Raw genomic sequence first — 17,962 nt, 5'->3', positions numbered from 1 at the left:
CATTACTGGAGGCTGCTGGAAACTTGGAAGTGGGGCCTGATTGAAGGCAGTAGTCTGTGTGTGTGTGTGTGTGTGTTTTGCTTTTGAAGGGCGTATCTTGTATGTGGTCCCTTCCTGTTTCTCTCTGCTCCCCAGCTGAGCTGCCATGAGATAAGCAGCCCTGCTCCATGACACTCTCCCTGTCTGTCTGCCTGCCTCAGGTGGAAACTACGGACTGAATCCTCTGAAACCACAAACCAAAGTAAACCCTCTCTCCCTTAGGTGTTTTTTTCAGGTGTACTGAAAAGAATCTTCTCCACAGTGGGCTCAGTCTTTTTTTTTTTTTTTTTTTTTTTTTTTTTTGGTTTTTCGAGACAGGGTTTCTCTGTGGCTTTGGAGGCTGTCCTGGAACTCGCTTGGTAGTCCAGGCTGGTCTCGAACTCACAGAGATCCACCTGCCTCTGCCTCCCGAGTGCTGGGATTAAAGGCGTGCGCCACCAACGCCCGGCTGGGCTCAGTCTTTGAGACCACCATTTGCCTGGGAAATTTCTCCATTCTCACAGGGGCATTCCCAACTAGGATGAATATAGAAAACCCCACAAAAGTTGGGGCTTTCAGCGGGGTTCATGGAGCCCCAACCTTTCCTTAGGATCTAAAATCAGCTAACGGTTGGTGAGGAAGAAACATCTTTTTTTCAGTGATGTAGCCATTGGTAAATTTCCCATGCTCCTGTAAATAGACCTAATTAAACCGAGTCTCTCTCTCTCTCTCTCTCTCTCTCTCTCTCTCTCTCTCTCTCTCTCTCTCTCTCTCTCTCTCTCTCTCTCACACACACACACACACACACACACAAAAGAAAGAAAAAGGCATGAGAGTAGAAGGAGGATTAGTTGAGATGAGTAAGGGGAATCAGCAGGAGGAGGGGCCAAGAGAGGGTGATGAGGTATTAATACATGATATATATTAATCAAAATACATTATATATGTATAAAATGTCATAATGAAACCCACCATTATGTATAATTAACATATGCTAGTAAAAACATTTAAAAAATGAAAAGAAAAAGAACCAAAAGGCATCAGGACCCCAGACCTCTTTCCAAAATCTTCCATGGGTTGGAGCAAGCCTACTCTACCCTGCCTTCTGTGGAGCAGACAGATGGGGCAGCCCTTGAGACTGGATTTCCATGGCACTTCTAAGATGGCAGCAGGAAGGCCTGATAGTGAGTCCCTGTCACATGGTGAGCCTGTTTCACAGAGTTCCTGACCCTTGCATGTCCCAGCAGAAACAGGAATGACAGCAGAGCCTCAGGCAGGTGTGTGAGTTTAAGTGTTCATGGCAGGAAGTCAGATCTGATCAGCTTGGGGCCCAGGCCTTAAGCAATGTTGGCCTGAGGTTAGCCAAGACCCCTCCATCACCTCGGTTTGTTTGCTGGGGACCACTGAAAGAGGAGAGGTAAATGCTAATGGCGGTTGGGGTGCAGGGCAGGCAGGTGGGCAGAGTCAGGTCACATGAAAATCCCAGTTGACTCATGAGTACCGAAGGACACAGCCTCAGCACACTGCCTAGCTGGCCTGTGGGGGACAGAATGATGGGATGCAGTGGTTTCCAAGGGCTTTAGTTTACCACATCACCAAGGTGCTGTGCCATTTTCATTTATGCATTGAAGAGATCCCTTCATGATAGTCTGCTGGATGGCACATTATTGACTTGTCTTAAAGATAGGCTCTCATCTCAGACGATGCAGTGTTCTGCCTCCCTCCCTGGTCAAGAGGATCGAGTGGATTGGTGAGAGCTAGTGGGGTCTGAAGTTCCTAACAGAGAGTGCCCCCAGCTTTTCCATCTTGCCCCATTTTTGCTCCAACATCTACTCTCTGCTTTAATAAAACCTTACTCTATTACCTAGCACATGGTCACTCCAGCCATCTTTGTTTTAAAGTTCCAGCTTCCTCAAATGACCTTTGTTCTCCTTTCTAGGTACATATGGAAACCCCATTCCAAAGGAAGGGTCATGAACACTTGTTCCCATAGGTTTCACAAACTGTAGTAACACAAATTCCTGCTTTGTAACTCTGAAAAGCCCTCCTTTGTTCATTGGCTTCCCTGCCTGACCTGTAAAATGACGGTGGTGGTTAAGCCATTTGCTCAATAAATAAGTATTGAACAACCTGTTCTGTACAGGGCCCAGCTGAATCTGTTGTTCAGTGTTGGTTAAAAGACATGGCCTGGTGCCTGGCACGCACCAGGTTGTCAATAAATGCTGGCTTTCTTTCACAAGTCTCCGTTTTGGAAGGAGAAACGGGTGACAGGTGGAGGTGGGAGAAGTGGGGACAGAGAAAGGGGACTCAAGAGGGGGTGTGGAGGGCAGGGTCCGCTGCTTCTTTAATTCCCACTCCAACCCCTTCCCCTGCTAACAGGGCCTGGCTCTGTTCTTGTCTTTGAATGGTGTGCCCTGCCTTCTGCCCTGGCTTCATCAAACCACCTCTTGCCAACTACATAGTTGACCCCTTGTCCCCACATCTAGAAAACAGGGACAAGGATCTTCCTTATTCTCGGGCACTCAAGGACACTGCAGTGTGCCTATCCTACCAAAGCGGTGTCAGCCCAGGAGCCTCCAGCCCTGAGGCATGTTTCTGAGTGGCTTCCTCACCAAACTGGCCCCCTGGCTTCTGATATTTTCCCCCTAGGCATCCTGGCAAGGATGGACTCAGTAAACACCTCTGACTTGTCAAGGCTGAAACTTCATTCTTCTCTCCTGTCCAGCTTCTAGACATCCTAAACCAGACTCTCACAGAGGAGAGAGAGCCTGTGTATGTGCACGTGGGAGTGTATGCATGTATATGTCTGTGCATGCATGCACGTGAAGCAATGTGAGATCTGACATACTGGAGGTCTTCAGTGTTGGCTGAATGAATGAATGCACAGTGGATGTCCCTGCTGCCAGGGGGCTCATTAATATATTTGACAAATATTTATCAAATCTATGATCCATTCAGTTTCAGGCTGAGACAGGGCCTCTGATATACAGGTTGACAGTATCCAAGTTCTCCTCAAACAGAAGGTTCACCGGCTTCCTCCTTCCAACACATTTCTTACCATTCAAGGCTTGCCTGGTTCTTGGGTCACCTAATGTCTATACTTATGCTAGCACATATTTGAGTGCTAAGAAGCTGAGTTTGGTGTTGAATACTTTTTCCCTAACTCATATTGTATGTCCTTTAGTAAGTGACTTAACTTCTCTGAACCTCAGTTTCCCCATATGGAAAACAGGCACAAGTTAAAACGACATATCTTGTAATTTCTGTAAGAAATGAATGTGATAAGGCACATGCTTACACAATTCCAGTGCATAGTATGTGCTCATTAAATGGAGCTATTTATTATGCTCAGCCTCCTCTCTGTTACAAGTGCTGGCTTGGGTCCCTCCTACTTCCTCCAGAGCACCTACAGCACAAGAAAGTGCACTCATCAGGTGGAGGTGAACTCTTAACTTCCCAGAAGCAGATCTGCTCCCCAGGAGAAAAGTCAGACACCAGCAGAGGCCTGGAGGCAGGGAGGAGTAGGAGGATAGCTGACCTGGTGGAGGAGGGGCCCAGGATGGCTTTGTGTGCTCTAAGGGTGGGAGCGTCTGCTCTGATGGTTAGGATGCCTTTTCTCCCTGGGTGGACATGGTCTGTGTTTCCAGTCTTAAGATGTCCTGGCAATCCTATCCCACTGTTAGTGAGTTCCGGATCTGGTGAGTAGGCTAAGAGCTTTCTGGGTCTTCACCATGGTGGACCTGTATCTGCTTCAAAACCAGGACACACTCATTCTACACCCCACCTGGGCATAAGTGGTTGAGGTTATCTGTGACCTACCAGTCATATGAACCTGGGTCAGAGGAGGGATTTAAGAAGGGGGAAAAAAAGCCCTCACTCAGGGCTCTCAGAGACCCTAGCCCTGGGTCTCAGTTTCATCCCCCTGTGAAATGAGAATTGCTTTCTAGGTTTCATCTCCATAATGGTTGAAAGGATAAGAAAAACAATCTCACCGCTGTTGAGGGAAAAACCAGTCTCAGAGGGAGAATGGGAGGAACAGCTCGGGGAGAACAAGACCATGCTGGCCCACTGGCCTGAGCTAGCCCCAGCTGGCCATACTGGACTTCTATGCTGGTGGCTGCACCACACTGGCTTTGTAGGGCTCTGACCTCACCACACTTGGGACAGCTCTCGTCCTATGGTACTGTAGGTCTGCTAGATTCCCCAGTCATGTCCTTGTATTCCTTCTAGACTAGCCTGCTAGTCCCCACTCTGGGATTACACAGCACCTCTCTGAGCAGGGGCAGCAGGGGCTAGCAGATCCCAAGGCCCCTCCTGGTGGGCTGTGGTTCTGCATTAATAGGAATGTGCTCCAGCAAGGCCTCAGGACTGACACTCTCAGCTCTCAGCAGTTCTCAGACCTTACCCCTCTGCTCCAGGCAAGGTAATGAGTCACACTGTGGCCATCTTCTGGTCTCAAGCTGTTTGTAGGGTCAAACCTACATGATGCTTCTGGCTCAGGATGGCTTCTGACCTTGGAAATGGCTTCCACCCAGCCCCTCTGCCCTGGAAGTCACTGGAGATGTGGGCTGGCCCACACTGACCACACTAGGCATGTGGTGCATCCAATTATCTCGTGTACACTCACCACTTGCTGGATTCCTGTGACTGCTACTGAGGTGGCGAAGACTAACAGATCCATTTTACAGGGGAAGCAGAAAGGTTCAAGGAGGCAAATGGATTCTCCCAAGGTGATACAGCTGCTGTCTAACAGGGCCAGGCACAGCCTGTAAACTACTTGTTCTTGGGGACAGGAAAGCTGAGGCTCTGTGACCTTGGGCCAATTACTTCCTGTCTCTGAACCTCAGTCTTCTCATCTGAAAAGTGGGGCAATAAGATAATGTTATATGGTGCATTCAGCAGAGTGGCCTACTCAATAAATGTGACCAGTGACTAGCATTATCACCCTCAGGACATTTGAATGCTCTTGTTGGGAGACAAAGATCTGCTACTGCTATTCAGGACTTAGTAAGGTGAGCTGAGGGTTTGGGTGTGAAGTAGGAGACACCGGAGCCCCGTCTGCCTAGTGTGGATGGTCAGGTACATCTGTGTCTGGGTACCCAGCACTGTGGTGGTTGTTATCACTACTCACACACCTTGGATCTGCTCAGGGACAAGATCTGAGAATTCTGACCTCTGGAGCTAAGAATGGGAGCTGAAAGAATCAGAGTGGGTTGGGTTCTCGGGACTGACCAGCCTGGTCCTACAGGCTCTGTAGCTGCCAGCCTCCTGGTAGTGTGGCCTGCTCCGGGGCACAGTGTCCTTCTCAGTGTTGGGGAAACCCTGAAATGCAGGGTGCGGTGAGGTGGGGCTGTCTGTCCATGCAGCTCTGCCCAGGAGGACAGCGCCTAACCACAGTGATGCCAACCCTGGGTTCTAAGTTCTTAGTCTTTCAGGTGAGCCCTGGGATACTCTTCCCTTAGCTTGCCTCCAGCTGCTGAGTTCCCTCTAGGACACTGCCCAGGCCAATAGCCACAGACCTCTATGGTGCTGGGGACTTATCGTGGGCAAGGTAGGGTTTAGTTCCTTTCAGGAACCCTGCCATATGAAGAGGATAGTAAACTCTGAGCATCTGATTGTGTTAGGATGAGCTTTCTTGAAGGCTTTGGGGCCTGTGGGCCCGGATCCTTAGTATTTATGAATTTTATTATGACTGTGTTTGTTTAAATATATATATATATATATTTATAGCTCTATGCATCCCCCCTCCCCAGCCCCTAGTTCTTGCCCTTGGCTTTCTGTCTGGTGGCCGTATAGGGCAGCACTGTCTGCGTGCTCTTGTCTGACACTGTCTGAGTGCTGCTGTTCCTTGTGACCCTCCGGGTCTGTTCTGGGGCCAACGTGGGGCCCAAGCGTCGGGTGGTCAGTGGAGAGCGCCTGGTCTTGTAGGGGGCTGGGGAGGGCTTGAGGGGGCCTGTGTGTGGCTCCACATGGGGCAGCTCCGGGGCCAGGCCTGCTTCCTCCTCTACTTCCTCCTCACCGTCCCCTTCTTCATCATCACAGCACAGGGCGTGGTAGAGCACTTTGTCACTGAACCGTACCCTCTCCCTCGTCCCCGGGGTCCGCTGGGGTACCTGACCCTTTGCAGGGCCAGCGCTGAAGGCCTCTTCACTGGAAGAGTCTGGTGTCTCCACTCGTGGCCCGTTGGGGATGGGCATACCACCATTCATGAGCTGGTAGTCAGGGCCTGTGCCCGGCCGTGGTGCCTCAGGGCCATCCACAGAGTCTGATGGTGTAGAGACGTCCAGGAAGGAACAGAACTCCCAGCTGTCTGAGAGGATATCAGCTGTCATGAAGTCCAGGTGGCCCAGGTCAAAGGGGCCGCCCACACCCGCCTTGTCACTGCTGGAGGTGCTGCTCACAGTGGCCGTGGTCCAGTCGTCTGGCTCCAGTTCAAAGTCAAAGTCAGAGGTTAGCTTGTCGATCTGACTCACCACCTGGCCAGGGAAGGGAGAGGAGGTGAGAGGAGCTGTGTGTGTGTGTGTGTGTGTGTGTGTGTGTGTGTGTGTGTGTGTGTGTGTGTCTGTCTGTCTGTCTGTCTGTCTGTCTGTCCTGCCCTGGAGACCTCCTGGCAGGTGACTGAAAGGTGGTGACTGAACTGAAGTCACAGGTTTGTTTGCACTGTTAGGAGCCCAAACTGGGACTGAGAAGATAGCCCAGGTGGTCAAGAGTTTGCCTTACAAGCATGAGGACTTGGATTTGATTCCTAGAACCCATCTTTAAAAAAAAAAAGCTGGGCATGGTTATGCTTATAATCCTAGCCCCAGGGAAGTGGAGACAGAAGGATCTCTGGGGCTTGCTGGCCAGCCAGCTAAGCCTACTTGGCAAGTTCCGGGCCAGTGAGAGACTCAGTCTCAAACATACACAAGCCAAGTTGGACAAGGATGGACGGCCTGTGCTGTCCACTGGAGGGAGGGGTACTGCTTTTCACCAGGCACCCTGTCCAGTCACACATCCTTCTCTCTCAAATACAGCTGCTATTTAGAGTGAGGACAGGGTAGTGAACAGGGCTTAAGCAAATACTGATCGAGCGGGGGTCGGATAGAAGGGATTGAGGGACTCCAGCAAGCCTGGAGACCTCCCAGCTGCTGGCTGTAGTATCTGGACTTGAAGTCAGTGGAGAGAAATGGCAGGATAGTCATAAAGAAGACCCTGTCCAGTCTTACAAAGTATCCTGGATCCATCAGTTAGGGACTCACTCAGGGATCTCTTTCCAACCCCGGGGACTGGAACAACAGGTGTGTGGCACTGGCTGAGTCACCCTCCCCTTCTACCCTCATGCTCTGGAACCTCCTCCTTCCTTGCCTTCCCTGTCCACTGATGAATGGAGATCAATCTCAGCTTGTTGGGAAAAGGAATAAAGCCAGCATTCTTTGGGAAGCAATAAAGAGACCATCCACCCTGGCCCAGGGATGATTGTTAAAGCCACTCATGGGGCAGTTCATCTGTGGAGGTCACTGCACCCTGCTCTGTCTGCCTGGCCTCTGGGCAGGCAGCCCTGCCTGCAGATATACACCTGTTTGTGCTGTTGTCAGCACATATATCAGGGTAGAACACAGCGAGAGCAGGAGGCATGTTAGGTAAAGGCCTAGAGAGAGGATAGAGCATGAGGGTGAAGAGAGCAGAGTCGGGCCAAGACTCAAACATAAACAATAAAAACCAGTGGAGGGAACAAGTGCCCGGGCCACAGAGACTCAGGGACAAAGACATCAGGAACTGTATCCAGCTCCTAGCATCTGGCTGGCATTATCTGCCTGGGCTCAGGGTGGTCAGTTAATAAGTTAACTAGGCAAGCCCTAACCCAATACTCATCACTGGGAACTGCTACCATGAAACGCTGTTCCATGCAGGGTGAGGGGTGGGTGGCAAGTGCCCCGAAGTAAAGCAGAAAGACACTGCCTGCAGCATCTGGGTCAGCGGGAGACGGGCTGTAGCTGCAAGTGACTGTCCCTATTCCCCTTAAGGTCTGTTTCTCAATCTCTAAGTGGGTGAGCCAGCTTACTTCTGAGGGAGATTCTAGGCATCTGGGTCTGTAAGAGTCAGTATGGGAAAGTGTTTAGGTGGTGGACACCCTAAGCCAGGGATAGAACTTCTCTGCTGTGGCCTGAAACAAACCTTGGGGACAGACTTTGGGCCAAGTCACCTAAGCTTGCTGGAACTCAAAATCATTTACCACCAAGTGCCTGGCCAAAGGCATTGGCAGAGCTTAGCAGGGAGCATCAAGGATGGTGGGAGGGGCCCTGGGATCAATGTGACAACATTTCATGCCTTGGATCACCTACTATGTGCCAGGTTTTCCACTGTACATCCTCGAGATCATAATGCTCCCAGCCTATGCCTCTTATTTTCAAAGGCACTGGCCTGGTGGCCTGGGTGCTGGGGCAGCCTCAGGAGCAGCTCTGCCATTAAGGCAGTCGCATGCTCAGATGGGACTCCCTGATCGGTGACTTTCACCAGCTGCTACAGCCTGAGGCCGGGGGTGCCGGAGGAAGCTGGCGTTGAATGGCTTGGCTGAGATCCAACAGACTCAGCTGAAGCCAGGCTGAGCAGAGAAGCCCAGCTTCTTGGAGCTCAGCAGGAACAAGTACTGTCAGGCCCCAGGCCTGAGGGATAGATAGCAGGGATAGCCCAGGTCTGCCCAATAGGAGTCTAGAAGTCTGGGAACCCAGACATGGTCCTTTCACTGAGGAACCCCTGGATGGCCAGCTGTTCTCATTGGATCCCTTTCCTTCGTTAACATCCTCTTTTGGTTCTGCACAGATACGGTGGAAGGGAGAGAAGGAGGTGGTCTTTAGGTCTCACATCTGCCCCCTCTTGGAGGTGAAATTGAAGGCAGGTGATAATCCAGTTCTGAGTTGTGGTCTCTGACTCTTACACCCCTCTCCTTGCTCAGGGAGATGAAGATGGACAAGATATCGCCATACTTTAAACTACAGTGTCAGAACAACCAAACCTGTCAGTACCTGGGCTCTGCAGCCAATGCTGGACTCCAACCCTGACTTCACTACCTACGAGCTGTGCAGCCTTAATCAAGTTACTCAGCTTTCAGCCTCTGTTTCTTCATCAGAGAATTCCAATAGAATTCTCTCTGCCTGAGAGCTGCTGCAAAGACCTAACCCAATGCCCCTGGGAATGCATGCAGAACAGTGTAGAACAGCAACATCTACCTCGCACCAGTGAGCATGAGCTCACACCCAGACCCAAGAGCAGCTGGGAGTCAGGTTTTCACCTAAGACATGCCACGGTGATGGGCAGCTTTCAATGCCTGTTCAGAATGCTGAAGCACGGTAGGTGTGCCTTCCACGGCCTGTGGGCCAGTATTGCCCATTTTTGCCTGAAGTGTGGGTGTGTCCATTCAGAGTAGCACTAGGCTGAGAGGTCCATTGAGGCCCATGGCTGCGAGGCTTACAAGCAGATCTGGTTTCCCAAGGACTTGATAAGTGACAGAAGTGAAGGTGTGAAAGGGAAGCCACATGCCCACAGTACCCAGCTTCTGTGTAGGGCCATGATCAGCTCATCAACCTGCTAACCCTTCCCTGGTGTCTAGTTTCACAGGTCAACGTGGAGAGATAGTGTGGAACAGGTCCATGCTACCTGCCTCTCTGCTCTGGCTGTCTTGGAATCTGTGATTTCTCTCCGAGATTTAATAATCATTTTGCCTACATGTAATTTGGGATTGTCTTGGAGTGCAGAGAAATAATTATATACACAGAAGGAAAGAGGGGGAGAAAGGAGAAAGAACCAGAAAAATCTCTAAGCTGGGGGGACTAGACAGACACTGCTGAATCTACCAGTGCTATTGTGTTTACTGACAGGGAAACTGAGGCCCAGCACCTGGAAAGAGCTGAGTTAAAGCCAGAAGTGGAGTCATGACTCCTGGGTCTGGCGTCTTAGAAACAAGACTACTCTGTCCCAGAGGGGCCAAGAGTGAGGGCTTGGGAGGGAGGGCAGGGCTGAGATAGAACATAGCCCTGTCCCAAGGGTGTCCCCAGCCTGTCTTGATCTCAGTGTTACCCACCAACAGTAACTTCCTGCCAGTGCCTTCTCCATTCTCTACAATAGATTTCCTGATCAGCATCAGGACCACATCACCCCTCTGCTTCCAACCCTTCCCTGTTTCCCAAACTCCTGAGCCTTGCAAACACCACCCCCTCTCCCCTCCAGCAAATGGCCTCCCCCTCATCTCTGCACATTTTACAGTGCTGGAGCTCCAGCTGCCACTGGGCTCACCTGGCATGCCCTCCCTCCCACCATTCATCCCTCACTTCCTGGAAGAATCCTGCTGGTCCCCAGCTGAGGGCGATATTGGTCACAGCTATACTTTTATGCATGTGTGTTGTGATGTGGTTGATGTCTACCTCCCTACTAGACAGTAGGCCTAAGAGAGGGCAAAGTTGGATCTGTTTCCCCCACCATTGTGCCCCAGATACTGGCCCACTCTACAAACACAGCTGGAGACTTCCTGAAAGAAGGCGGTGAGGTCTCTTTGCTACAGACCTGGACCACCAGTAGACTTGGCTGATGTCCCTCTCAGATGAATGCATGCATGCATGCATGCTTGTGTGCGTGTATAATACGTGCACTGTGCCTATTATTATGTGCGTGTGCATTTGTGGGTGCACATCCCCTGGGGCCCAACAGCCAGTGCCGAGGGATCCAGAATCCCAGACCTAGTGTCCCCCCTCCTTCCCTCTTTCCCAGCTCCCTGGGCAGCTGGTTACATAACTGGGGATCCTGCATTATTTATGACCACTGATTATTTTTTAATTCTGTGATTACATTGTTTATTATCTTCCTGGGGGGGGCTGTGGCATTGGGGAGATGGGGAGTGAGCTGACCATGATTCATGGCTCTCATCCTGCAATTTGGCCTAATTGGCTAGGGAGCCTCTGTGAATCTGTCCGGAGGAGGAGAAGGCAAAGGAAAAAGGGAGGAAAGGAAGGCATGAAAAAAATAATAAGAAAAAAATCCACCCAAGTTGTACTAAGCTGCTGGTACTGAGATGACCCACTTTGGTGCAGCCCTGTGGTTCCCGGTTTTTTCCTGCTCCAGCTGCTTTCTGGTAAGCCACGTTTATTTATTTCTAACTAGCAAGGTCTGTGGCTCTCCCTGCCACCTTTACACATGGCACCTGGCCGACGGACAGCTGGCAAACAGGCTGCCACAGAGCCTGCTTCCTATGTAAACCAGGTGGTGGAACCCTCCACTGCCACCTCAGGCCGAGGAGAGCCTGTGCCTACCCCACTCTCCTGAGGTTCTTGGGACACAGAGGTGACAGCACCCTTAAGTTAGATCCTACTCTAGACTCACTGATGATGTGGGGGTACAGGTGATCAGTAAAGGATCACTTTTGAACCCCCATGGGCCAGGAAGAAACAAGTACCAGTTCAAGATGAACTCAAAATCTGATGGGCCACGGATGAGGACCCCTCACCATGCCTGTGGAGCTGAGTTTTGTGGGCAGCAGGGGGAACAGCAGGAAGGCAGAGTCTCACCCAGGAACATAACCAAGATATATTAAAAGTGTGTGGGCTTCTCACTGACAGCAAACTTGAGTTCCATTCTCTGATGCACAGGCTCCATGTGATACCCTCCCTTGCCCCACCCCCAGACCCTTGGCCCTCTCTGCCTCACTTTCCACTGGCTTCCTGATGATTGGGCACACTCCCTCCTCAAGAGCCTGGTGTCACAGCTGCCACCACCTTCAATACTTTTCCCCCTAGATGTCTGCTGACCTTGTCCCTTCTTATTTCTATGCATCTCTGCTCAAAAACCACTTTACAGAAGCCCTGTAGTACCTCCATCCCCGTCACTGTCTCTCTCTTTTCCTCACTGGGTAGGGGATGGGACTACTTTCTTCATGTGATAACCTATTAGAGGTTCCTACCAGGCAGCCAGGACCTGGCCCTGACCTCCCTGCTTTTGGCTAAAAAGCTCATGTGACTCTAGAAAACAAGGCTGTGCAGGGAAGTGCTAGACTTGGTCAGTAACAACACCTCGTGGGTGGCCCAGTCCTAGCTCTATGGGAGAACATTTGCCTCCTATGTATTAGGGCCTAGGTGTGATATCTAACACTGCAAAGCAAAAACAAAACAAAAAGGATATGTTTGCATATATGAGAGAGCATAGAATGAGCTGCTATCTTCTTCTTACAGATGGACCAACAGAAGCACAGAGAAGAACTTCCCTAAGTTCACACAGTTCGGGAGGCAGCTGTACTAAGAACTGAACCAGGAATGTCTGGCTGCCTGGCATGTGCTCCTTGTCCCTTGGGATGGCCTATGTCTCTGACTGAGATCCAGGGAATCTGGGGAGTTTAGGGAGTCTTCTGGGATCAGCCTAGCGTCCTGGAGTACTAAGGAACCTGGGAGAAATGAGGGATAATTAATGTCTGTCATGTCACATCCCTGGGCAGGTCAATTTCAGCTTTCAAAGTGCTGGGGGCTAGAAGGATGGGGAGAGGGAACGCCACATCCTCTGGAAGTGTGAGTAGGTATTGGCCCTCCTCCTTCATGCTAAGCCCACAACAACCTTGCAGCGTCACTGGGAGGGACAAGTCATCAGTAGCCCCATTCAGAGAGGGACAAACAGAGGCTCAGGAAGAAGGCTTTGGTGGCTTTCATCTTTTGGCTAGTTTCAGGCATTGTGCTCAGGTAGGGGTGTGTGTGTGTGTGTGTGTGTGTGTGTGTGTGTGTGTGTGTGTGTGTTTGGGGCTGTCTTCTGGGGGTCAGAGGTGTCAGGCAGGGAAGAGGAGGTACAGACAGCAGGATGGGGAAGGGAGGACAGAGGAGAATGGCAGAACCTGCTCTTTGCTGCTTGGTTCTTTCAACAAGGTTCCCATGCAGTACCCCTGCCAACCCTGCATGTAACTCTCGTCTCCATACTCAAGTATTTGGTTTGAGCTGGTGGAGATGAGTAGGTACTGCCCAGGAAGTAGGGTATAATGAGGGGACAGGGTCTTGTTCACTTAACCATGGGCCCACCCATAGCCCTGATAGAGAAACACCACAGAGGGCCTGAACGGAGCCAGACAGATCAGCTTTATGTCCTCCTGCAGGATCTAGAACTACATCACAAGTCTGAAACCAGGACCTGAGACCTGTAGGCACTCCTGTCCCCAACAAACCCCAGCCCACAGGAAGTTGGTTATGATAGCTCTTCTGCTTGAGTCTCCTTTCCTCTCTGCCCATTACCCTATGCATACTTCCCCTCTCTGGGGGACTAGGGAGCTCTGAGGCTCAACCCCCCACCCAGCTGGGTACCATTGGCAGCGGACAGGCAGTGGCATACGGGGTAGACGCTGGTTTCCATAGCAACCTGCCAAAGTCTTGGGTGGAGACACATGGCCTACAGATGTGGGGGAGGGGACTCATCACTCTATCCTGGTTCAGACCTCTGATGTGCACAGACTATCACTTGGAGCTCTGGAGTAAGGGGCATGGGAGTCAGTGAGCATGAAAGGGAAGGAGGGGACATTTAAAAGCTCCACAAATTAACCCTAGCACTTGGGCACCACATCACAAATCTCTTGGGAGCTCCTGTCAAAATGCCGAGGTTATACATTAGCCAACCTGCTGAAGCTTCAAACTGGCATTGGAAATCTTGAATTCTAGGCTCAATTCTGTCACAGGTGGGTTGTGTAGCCTTGGGCCAGCCCCTATTCCTCTCTGAACCTCAGTTTCTTCTATAGTAAGTGGACAGAGCTTGCCTGGACTACCTGTGAGATCCCTTCAAGTTCAGGATGAGTATGCTGAGGGAGAAGTGGTACAACACTGGGAGTTGTACCAAGGCTGACTCCAAGGATTATATAGACAATACCAGCTCTGGTTGGGGTCCCATGTCCTTGCCTGAGATTGAAACTTTGGACAGTTCCCATGGCCCTGATAAAACCAGAGCATCCAGAATAAAACAGGGTAGGAGAGGATACCCTAATCCTTAGGATTTGCGAGGTCAGAGAAAGGGTTGTTCAGGGACCTATGGCCTTCGGCTTTTGAATTGTATTATGGAGTCCAGATCGCAGCAGCCAGGGATGTGGGCAGGCACACCACCACCTCTGCCTGCCTGAAGCATCAGTTGTTCCCACCTCTGGAGACAGGATCTCCCGGCAGGTTTCATGAAGCAGACCTCAGGCGCTGCATTACCCTAACAAGCCTGACATCTCTGTCACCCTCCAACTCACAGCTCCCTTCAAACAGGCCCTCTCCCTGCTTTGAATTCAGGCCATGTTGGAAAGCCACATTGCTCACAGCCTGCCCCATCTCCTCACTCTCCTACAGCCCCCTCCCCCATACACAGCTGGTAGGGGAGCTTGAATTCATAACTCAGAATGATCCATTCTCTCCCCATCTCTGCAGGGGCCAACAAGGAGTTGAAAGTTGCCTAAAGCCCACCTGGCTGGTGAAATGGTACCCAGTGGACAAATTCAGGCCAGCGGCTCAGAACGCTGGTCATGCATTTTGGACTTGAACACAGCCCAGGGGGTAGGGTGGAAGACATGTGTACCTCATTACTCCAGCAATGTGGGAAGCAGTAATTAAACTGGGCTCTGATTAGAAAGACAGAGAGGGTTTCTCGGTGACTTTTTGGTCTTTGCAAAAACCACCCAGAAGCATGCCCTGTGAGAGGGGGACGCATATCCATAAAAAGACCTGTCTCCTCCTTAGTGCACAGAAGGACCTCTGATCCCCACAACAGCTCCCAGCCACATTTAGGACAGGGAGGCCACAACTGGTTTTAACCCCTCTCCCCTTTTGGAAATGAAGGGTTTGGAGGATCTGTATGATCCCTGAAGTAATACTTTTTGAGCTGGGCCTCAAGATGTGGGGATTGACTAAGTAGAGCCATTCACAGTCTCCCGAAGTCCTTGGTCAGAATCTGAGAGGTAAATAGTGGGGTCAAGGGGCATCTTGGATTTCAGAAGGAAGTGTCCCATGAAGAATGGACTGGGGCAGATTTAGTCCTCAGGGGGCACCCTGAGTGCTAACTATAGAGCTGGTCCCACTGGCACCTGCTCAAGCAGCCACCAGCACACCAAGGCCCCACCAGCTCCGGGATAGTGATTCTTTTTAGCAAAACAGACTTGAGGAAAGGAGACCGGGGAGGGTGGTCCTCTGTGGAACCGGCCATGTGCACACTCAAACACGCATAAGTGTTTGATGCTGAGCCCAGTCAGGCAGGGCTTGGGGTCTGTGTGGCCCTTGCTCGTCTCTCACTCACCTCCCTCAGCTCCTTAGCCACTTCTTTGAGTTCCCTCAGGATGCCTTCAAGTTGCCCGATGACCATCTTCATGCGCTGTCGAATCCGCTCTCTCTCTCCACCACTGTTGGGGTCGTCACTGGGCTGCCCGAGGTCCGGGGCACCCCGAATGTTCATCCTTCACCACGTGGCTGCAAGCCTGCCCATACTCGCCCCAGCGGGGCACACGCTTTGCCTGCCTCCACGGAGCCCCCCTCGGCCGGGCAGAGCTCCACATTTTAACGGCCCCCCAGCCTACCCTGGCCTTGGGCGGCCCTCACCCAGCCCCTGCAGCCTGCCACTCGACCTACTCTGTCTCTGGGTGGGGGGGTGGAGCACCCAGAGGGAGACAGAGTCTGACTGGGTGGGGGGGGTCAAGGTGAGGACACAGGAGGGCAAGGGGAGGGGCCTCAGGGCCCAAGAACAGCTTCCAGGACTTGAAGTGCCTGTGGTGTACAGAGCTGATCTTTGCCTGAATCTGGGTGTGGAGGCAGGGGGATGATTCTGCAAGGACTAAGGGTAAGAGATGCCTTGGGATGGGGGAAGGCAGCAATCCCCTCGAAACTCCGAGGCGGTTACAAAGGCAGAGGTCTCTAGATGCAGCCGAACCTGCAGAGGGACGGTGGTCAGGGTCTTCCAGATGTGGAGGGTACTCCAGATGTGAACAGCGCTGGAGAGGGACCTGGATTGGAGGAGGGCAGTCTCCTGCAGAAAGAGCGAGCCTGGCGTCAGCCCTCCCAGGCTGCTGCACCAGCCTGCTGCTGCCTCCCTCTTCTCCCTGCCTGCACCCTCCTTCCTCGCTGGAGATTTATTTATTTATTTTTGTGGGGAGGGGGGGTGGAGGCAGATGGTTTTCAGCACACCCCTCTTCTATAGGGAGAGTGGAGGAGCCCCTGGTTTAGGGGCATAAGTCCTCAGCCTCCTCTGGGGCACTCTAGCTGTGGTCGTGCTCCCCCCCATCCCCAAGTCACCAACCAAGCTTGGGCAGACTGGTTTGAGTACATGGCCTCTCCAGTCTTCCATCCTTTTTCCAATGCCCACAGGGTGCCCTCTTCCCCAGCGGACCTTTCTTTCCCCAGCCCCGCCTTCCCTCCAAAGCTGGACTCCCCTACTCACAGAGGTGGGGGCACCGGCCTTTCCTCCAAGCAGCGTCGGGGGCCGAGCCCCAAGACGAGGTTGGGGGGCCCCCAAGGCTCCCCTAGGGCGGGCTTCTCTCTCTGGACCCTTCGGCTCCTGGCCTCAGGAAGGTCCTCCGAGCGGTGACCGGAGACATCTGGGCGGTGGGAGGGGGCGGGGCCTCCGCGTTCCCGGGAAGGGGGAAGGAAAAATCTCCCACCACGTTTGCCAGGCTCCGGGTCGCGAGGGTCGGGAGGGCTCTGGGACCCCGAGGCCACAGGTGACTCGGGCCGAGGCGAGGACGGTCCGGTCCGGGCGGTTGAGCCAAAGTCGGAGGGCTGGGGAGGGCACCGGGATCCCCTCAGCCCACGCCCGGCATTCCCCGGGCTCCGCAGGGTTCGCGATTCTCTCTGTCCAGTCCAGTTCGGCGGGTATGGGCCCCTCCGGAGTCTGTCCTGCCCCTGGCTTGCCTTGCCCTTCCCGAGCTGGCACTGTCAGGCGTCCGGAGTGCACTCAGCCGGGACCCAGCGGGACCCAGAATGTCCGCGCTCGGGCTCGGGCGGCGTCCGGAGCGGCCGCAAATTCCGCTTAGCCTAGCTCGGCAATCGGCTCGATCCACGGTGGGGGAAAGTCCGGATTCCTTCGAGTCCCGGGGGAGGGGCGGCGGCGGTGGCCTGGGGGACCCAGTTTCCAGTACAGCAGAGACGAGCGCACGAGGTCTGGGGGCCTCGCCACGGCAGGGCTGAGCAGAAGAAGCAAAGGAGAGCAGAGTGGGCCACCGAGGCGCCAGGGAGGCGATGGAGGAGGCGCGGCGGGCCCGGCTGGGCACACGGGGCGCGCAGCCTCCGCTAGGCTCCACCGCCTCCTGCGCGCTCGCTCACGGCTCCACGCCTCGCGGCCCCGGCGCCAGGTGGCTTCCGATGGGGCAAGAAGGCACCGGGGCGGCTCGGGCCTCTCTCCCAGGCTGCTTCGCTCTCGCCCTGCCTTGCGCTGCCCGCCCGGCTCCGCGGGCCTGGCCGGCTTCCCCCGAGCGCCGCCGCGCCCCGCCGGACTGGCCGCCCGGGCGGGCGCTGGCTCCCTCAAAGGCCGCTGGGCTCGCGCGGCTCCGTTCGCCTCGGCGCTGGCAGGGAAGGGGCCGGCCCCGCGCGCCGGGAGGGAGCTTTTAAAGCGACACACACGCCTCCCAGCGCCCGGAGCAGAGCGCGCGAGCCAGGGGGTCTCGCCACCCTAGGGAGCCGGAAGGACTGGGCGCTGGCGGAGCTGGAGAATGGCTAGCCCGGCCGCCTGCCGCTGATCCGGGCGCACAGAGGCCGGGACTTGATTCCAAGTTCCCTCACCTCCCTTTCACACAACCACTTGGCTCTCCTTCCCCTACTGCGGTGCTCCCGGGGCTTCCCTTTCTAGCTGTTTCCCTCCTCTGCCATCATACCTCAAACTGCCCCAAATCTTGTGTGTCAGTTCAGTAAATAGAATCCAACCAACCTTTACCGAACACCTATTGTGTGTGCTATGCTCTGGTTGAGAGGGAGGGGTTGGTGAGTACTTGGGTGTTTCA

The 17,962-nt window shown here is 53.3% G+C and overlaps 1 protein-coding gene across 1 annotated transcript; it reads right to left on the bottom strand.

Moving 5' to 3' along the window:
* Positions 1-848: 848 nt before the first annotated feature.
* Insyn1 (inhibitory synaptic factor 1) lies at positions 849-17,471 on the bottom strand. The gene is made up of 3 exons (XM_040729790.1): positions 16,408-17,471; positions 15,274-15,996; positions 849-6,494 (listed from the first exon to the last, which is right to left on the bottom strand). The coding sequence occupies exons 2-3, from the start codon at positions 15,427-15,429 to the stop codon at positions 5,775-5,777; spliced, it is 876 nt and encodes a 291-aa protein (XP_040585724.1). The 5' UTR covers positions 15,430-15,996; positions 16,408-17,471; the 3' UTR covers positions 849-5,774.
* Between the last annotated feature and the right edge of the window lie 491 nt (positions 17,472-17,962).

Source organism: Mesocricetus auratus, unplaced genomic scaffold (genome assembly GCF_017639785.1).
Source record: "Mesocricetus auratus isolate SY011 unplaced genomic scaffold, BCM_Maur_2.0 Super-Scaffold_100022, whole genome shotgun sequence".
Lineage (NCBI taxonomy): Eukaryota > Metazoa > Chordata > Mammalia > Rodentia > Cricetidae > Mesocricetus > Mesocricetus auratus.
Note: the sequence above shows the minus strand (reverse complement) of the source record. Positions and strands in the feature narration are given on the sequence as shown.

What these genes read in the sequence shown, in the direction of transcription:
- Insyn1 (XM_040729790.1), bottom strand. Translation starts at nt 15,429, where the DNA reads ATGAACATTCGGGGTGCCCCGGACCTCGGGCAGCCCAGTGACGACCCC. An exon ending in TGGCTAAGGAGCTGAGGGAG is followed by an intron (nt 6,495 to 15,273) that starts GTGAGTGAGAGA and finishes TTCCCTGGCCAG; the next exon opens with GTGGTGAGTCAGATCGACAA.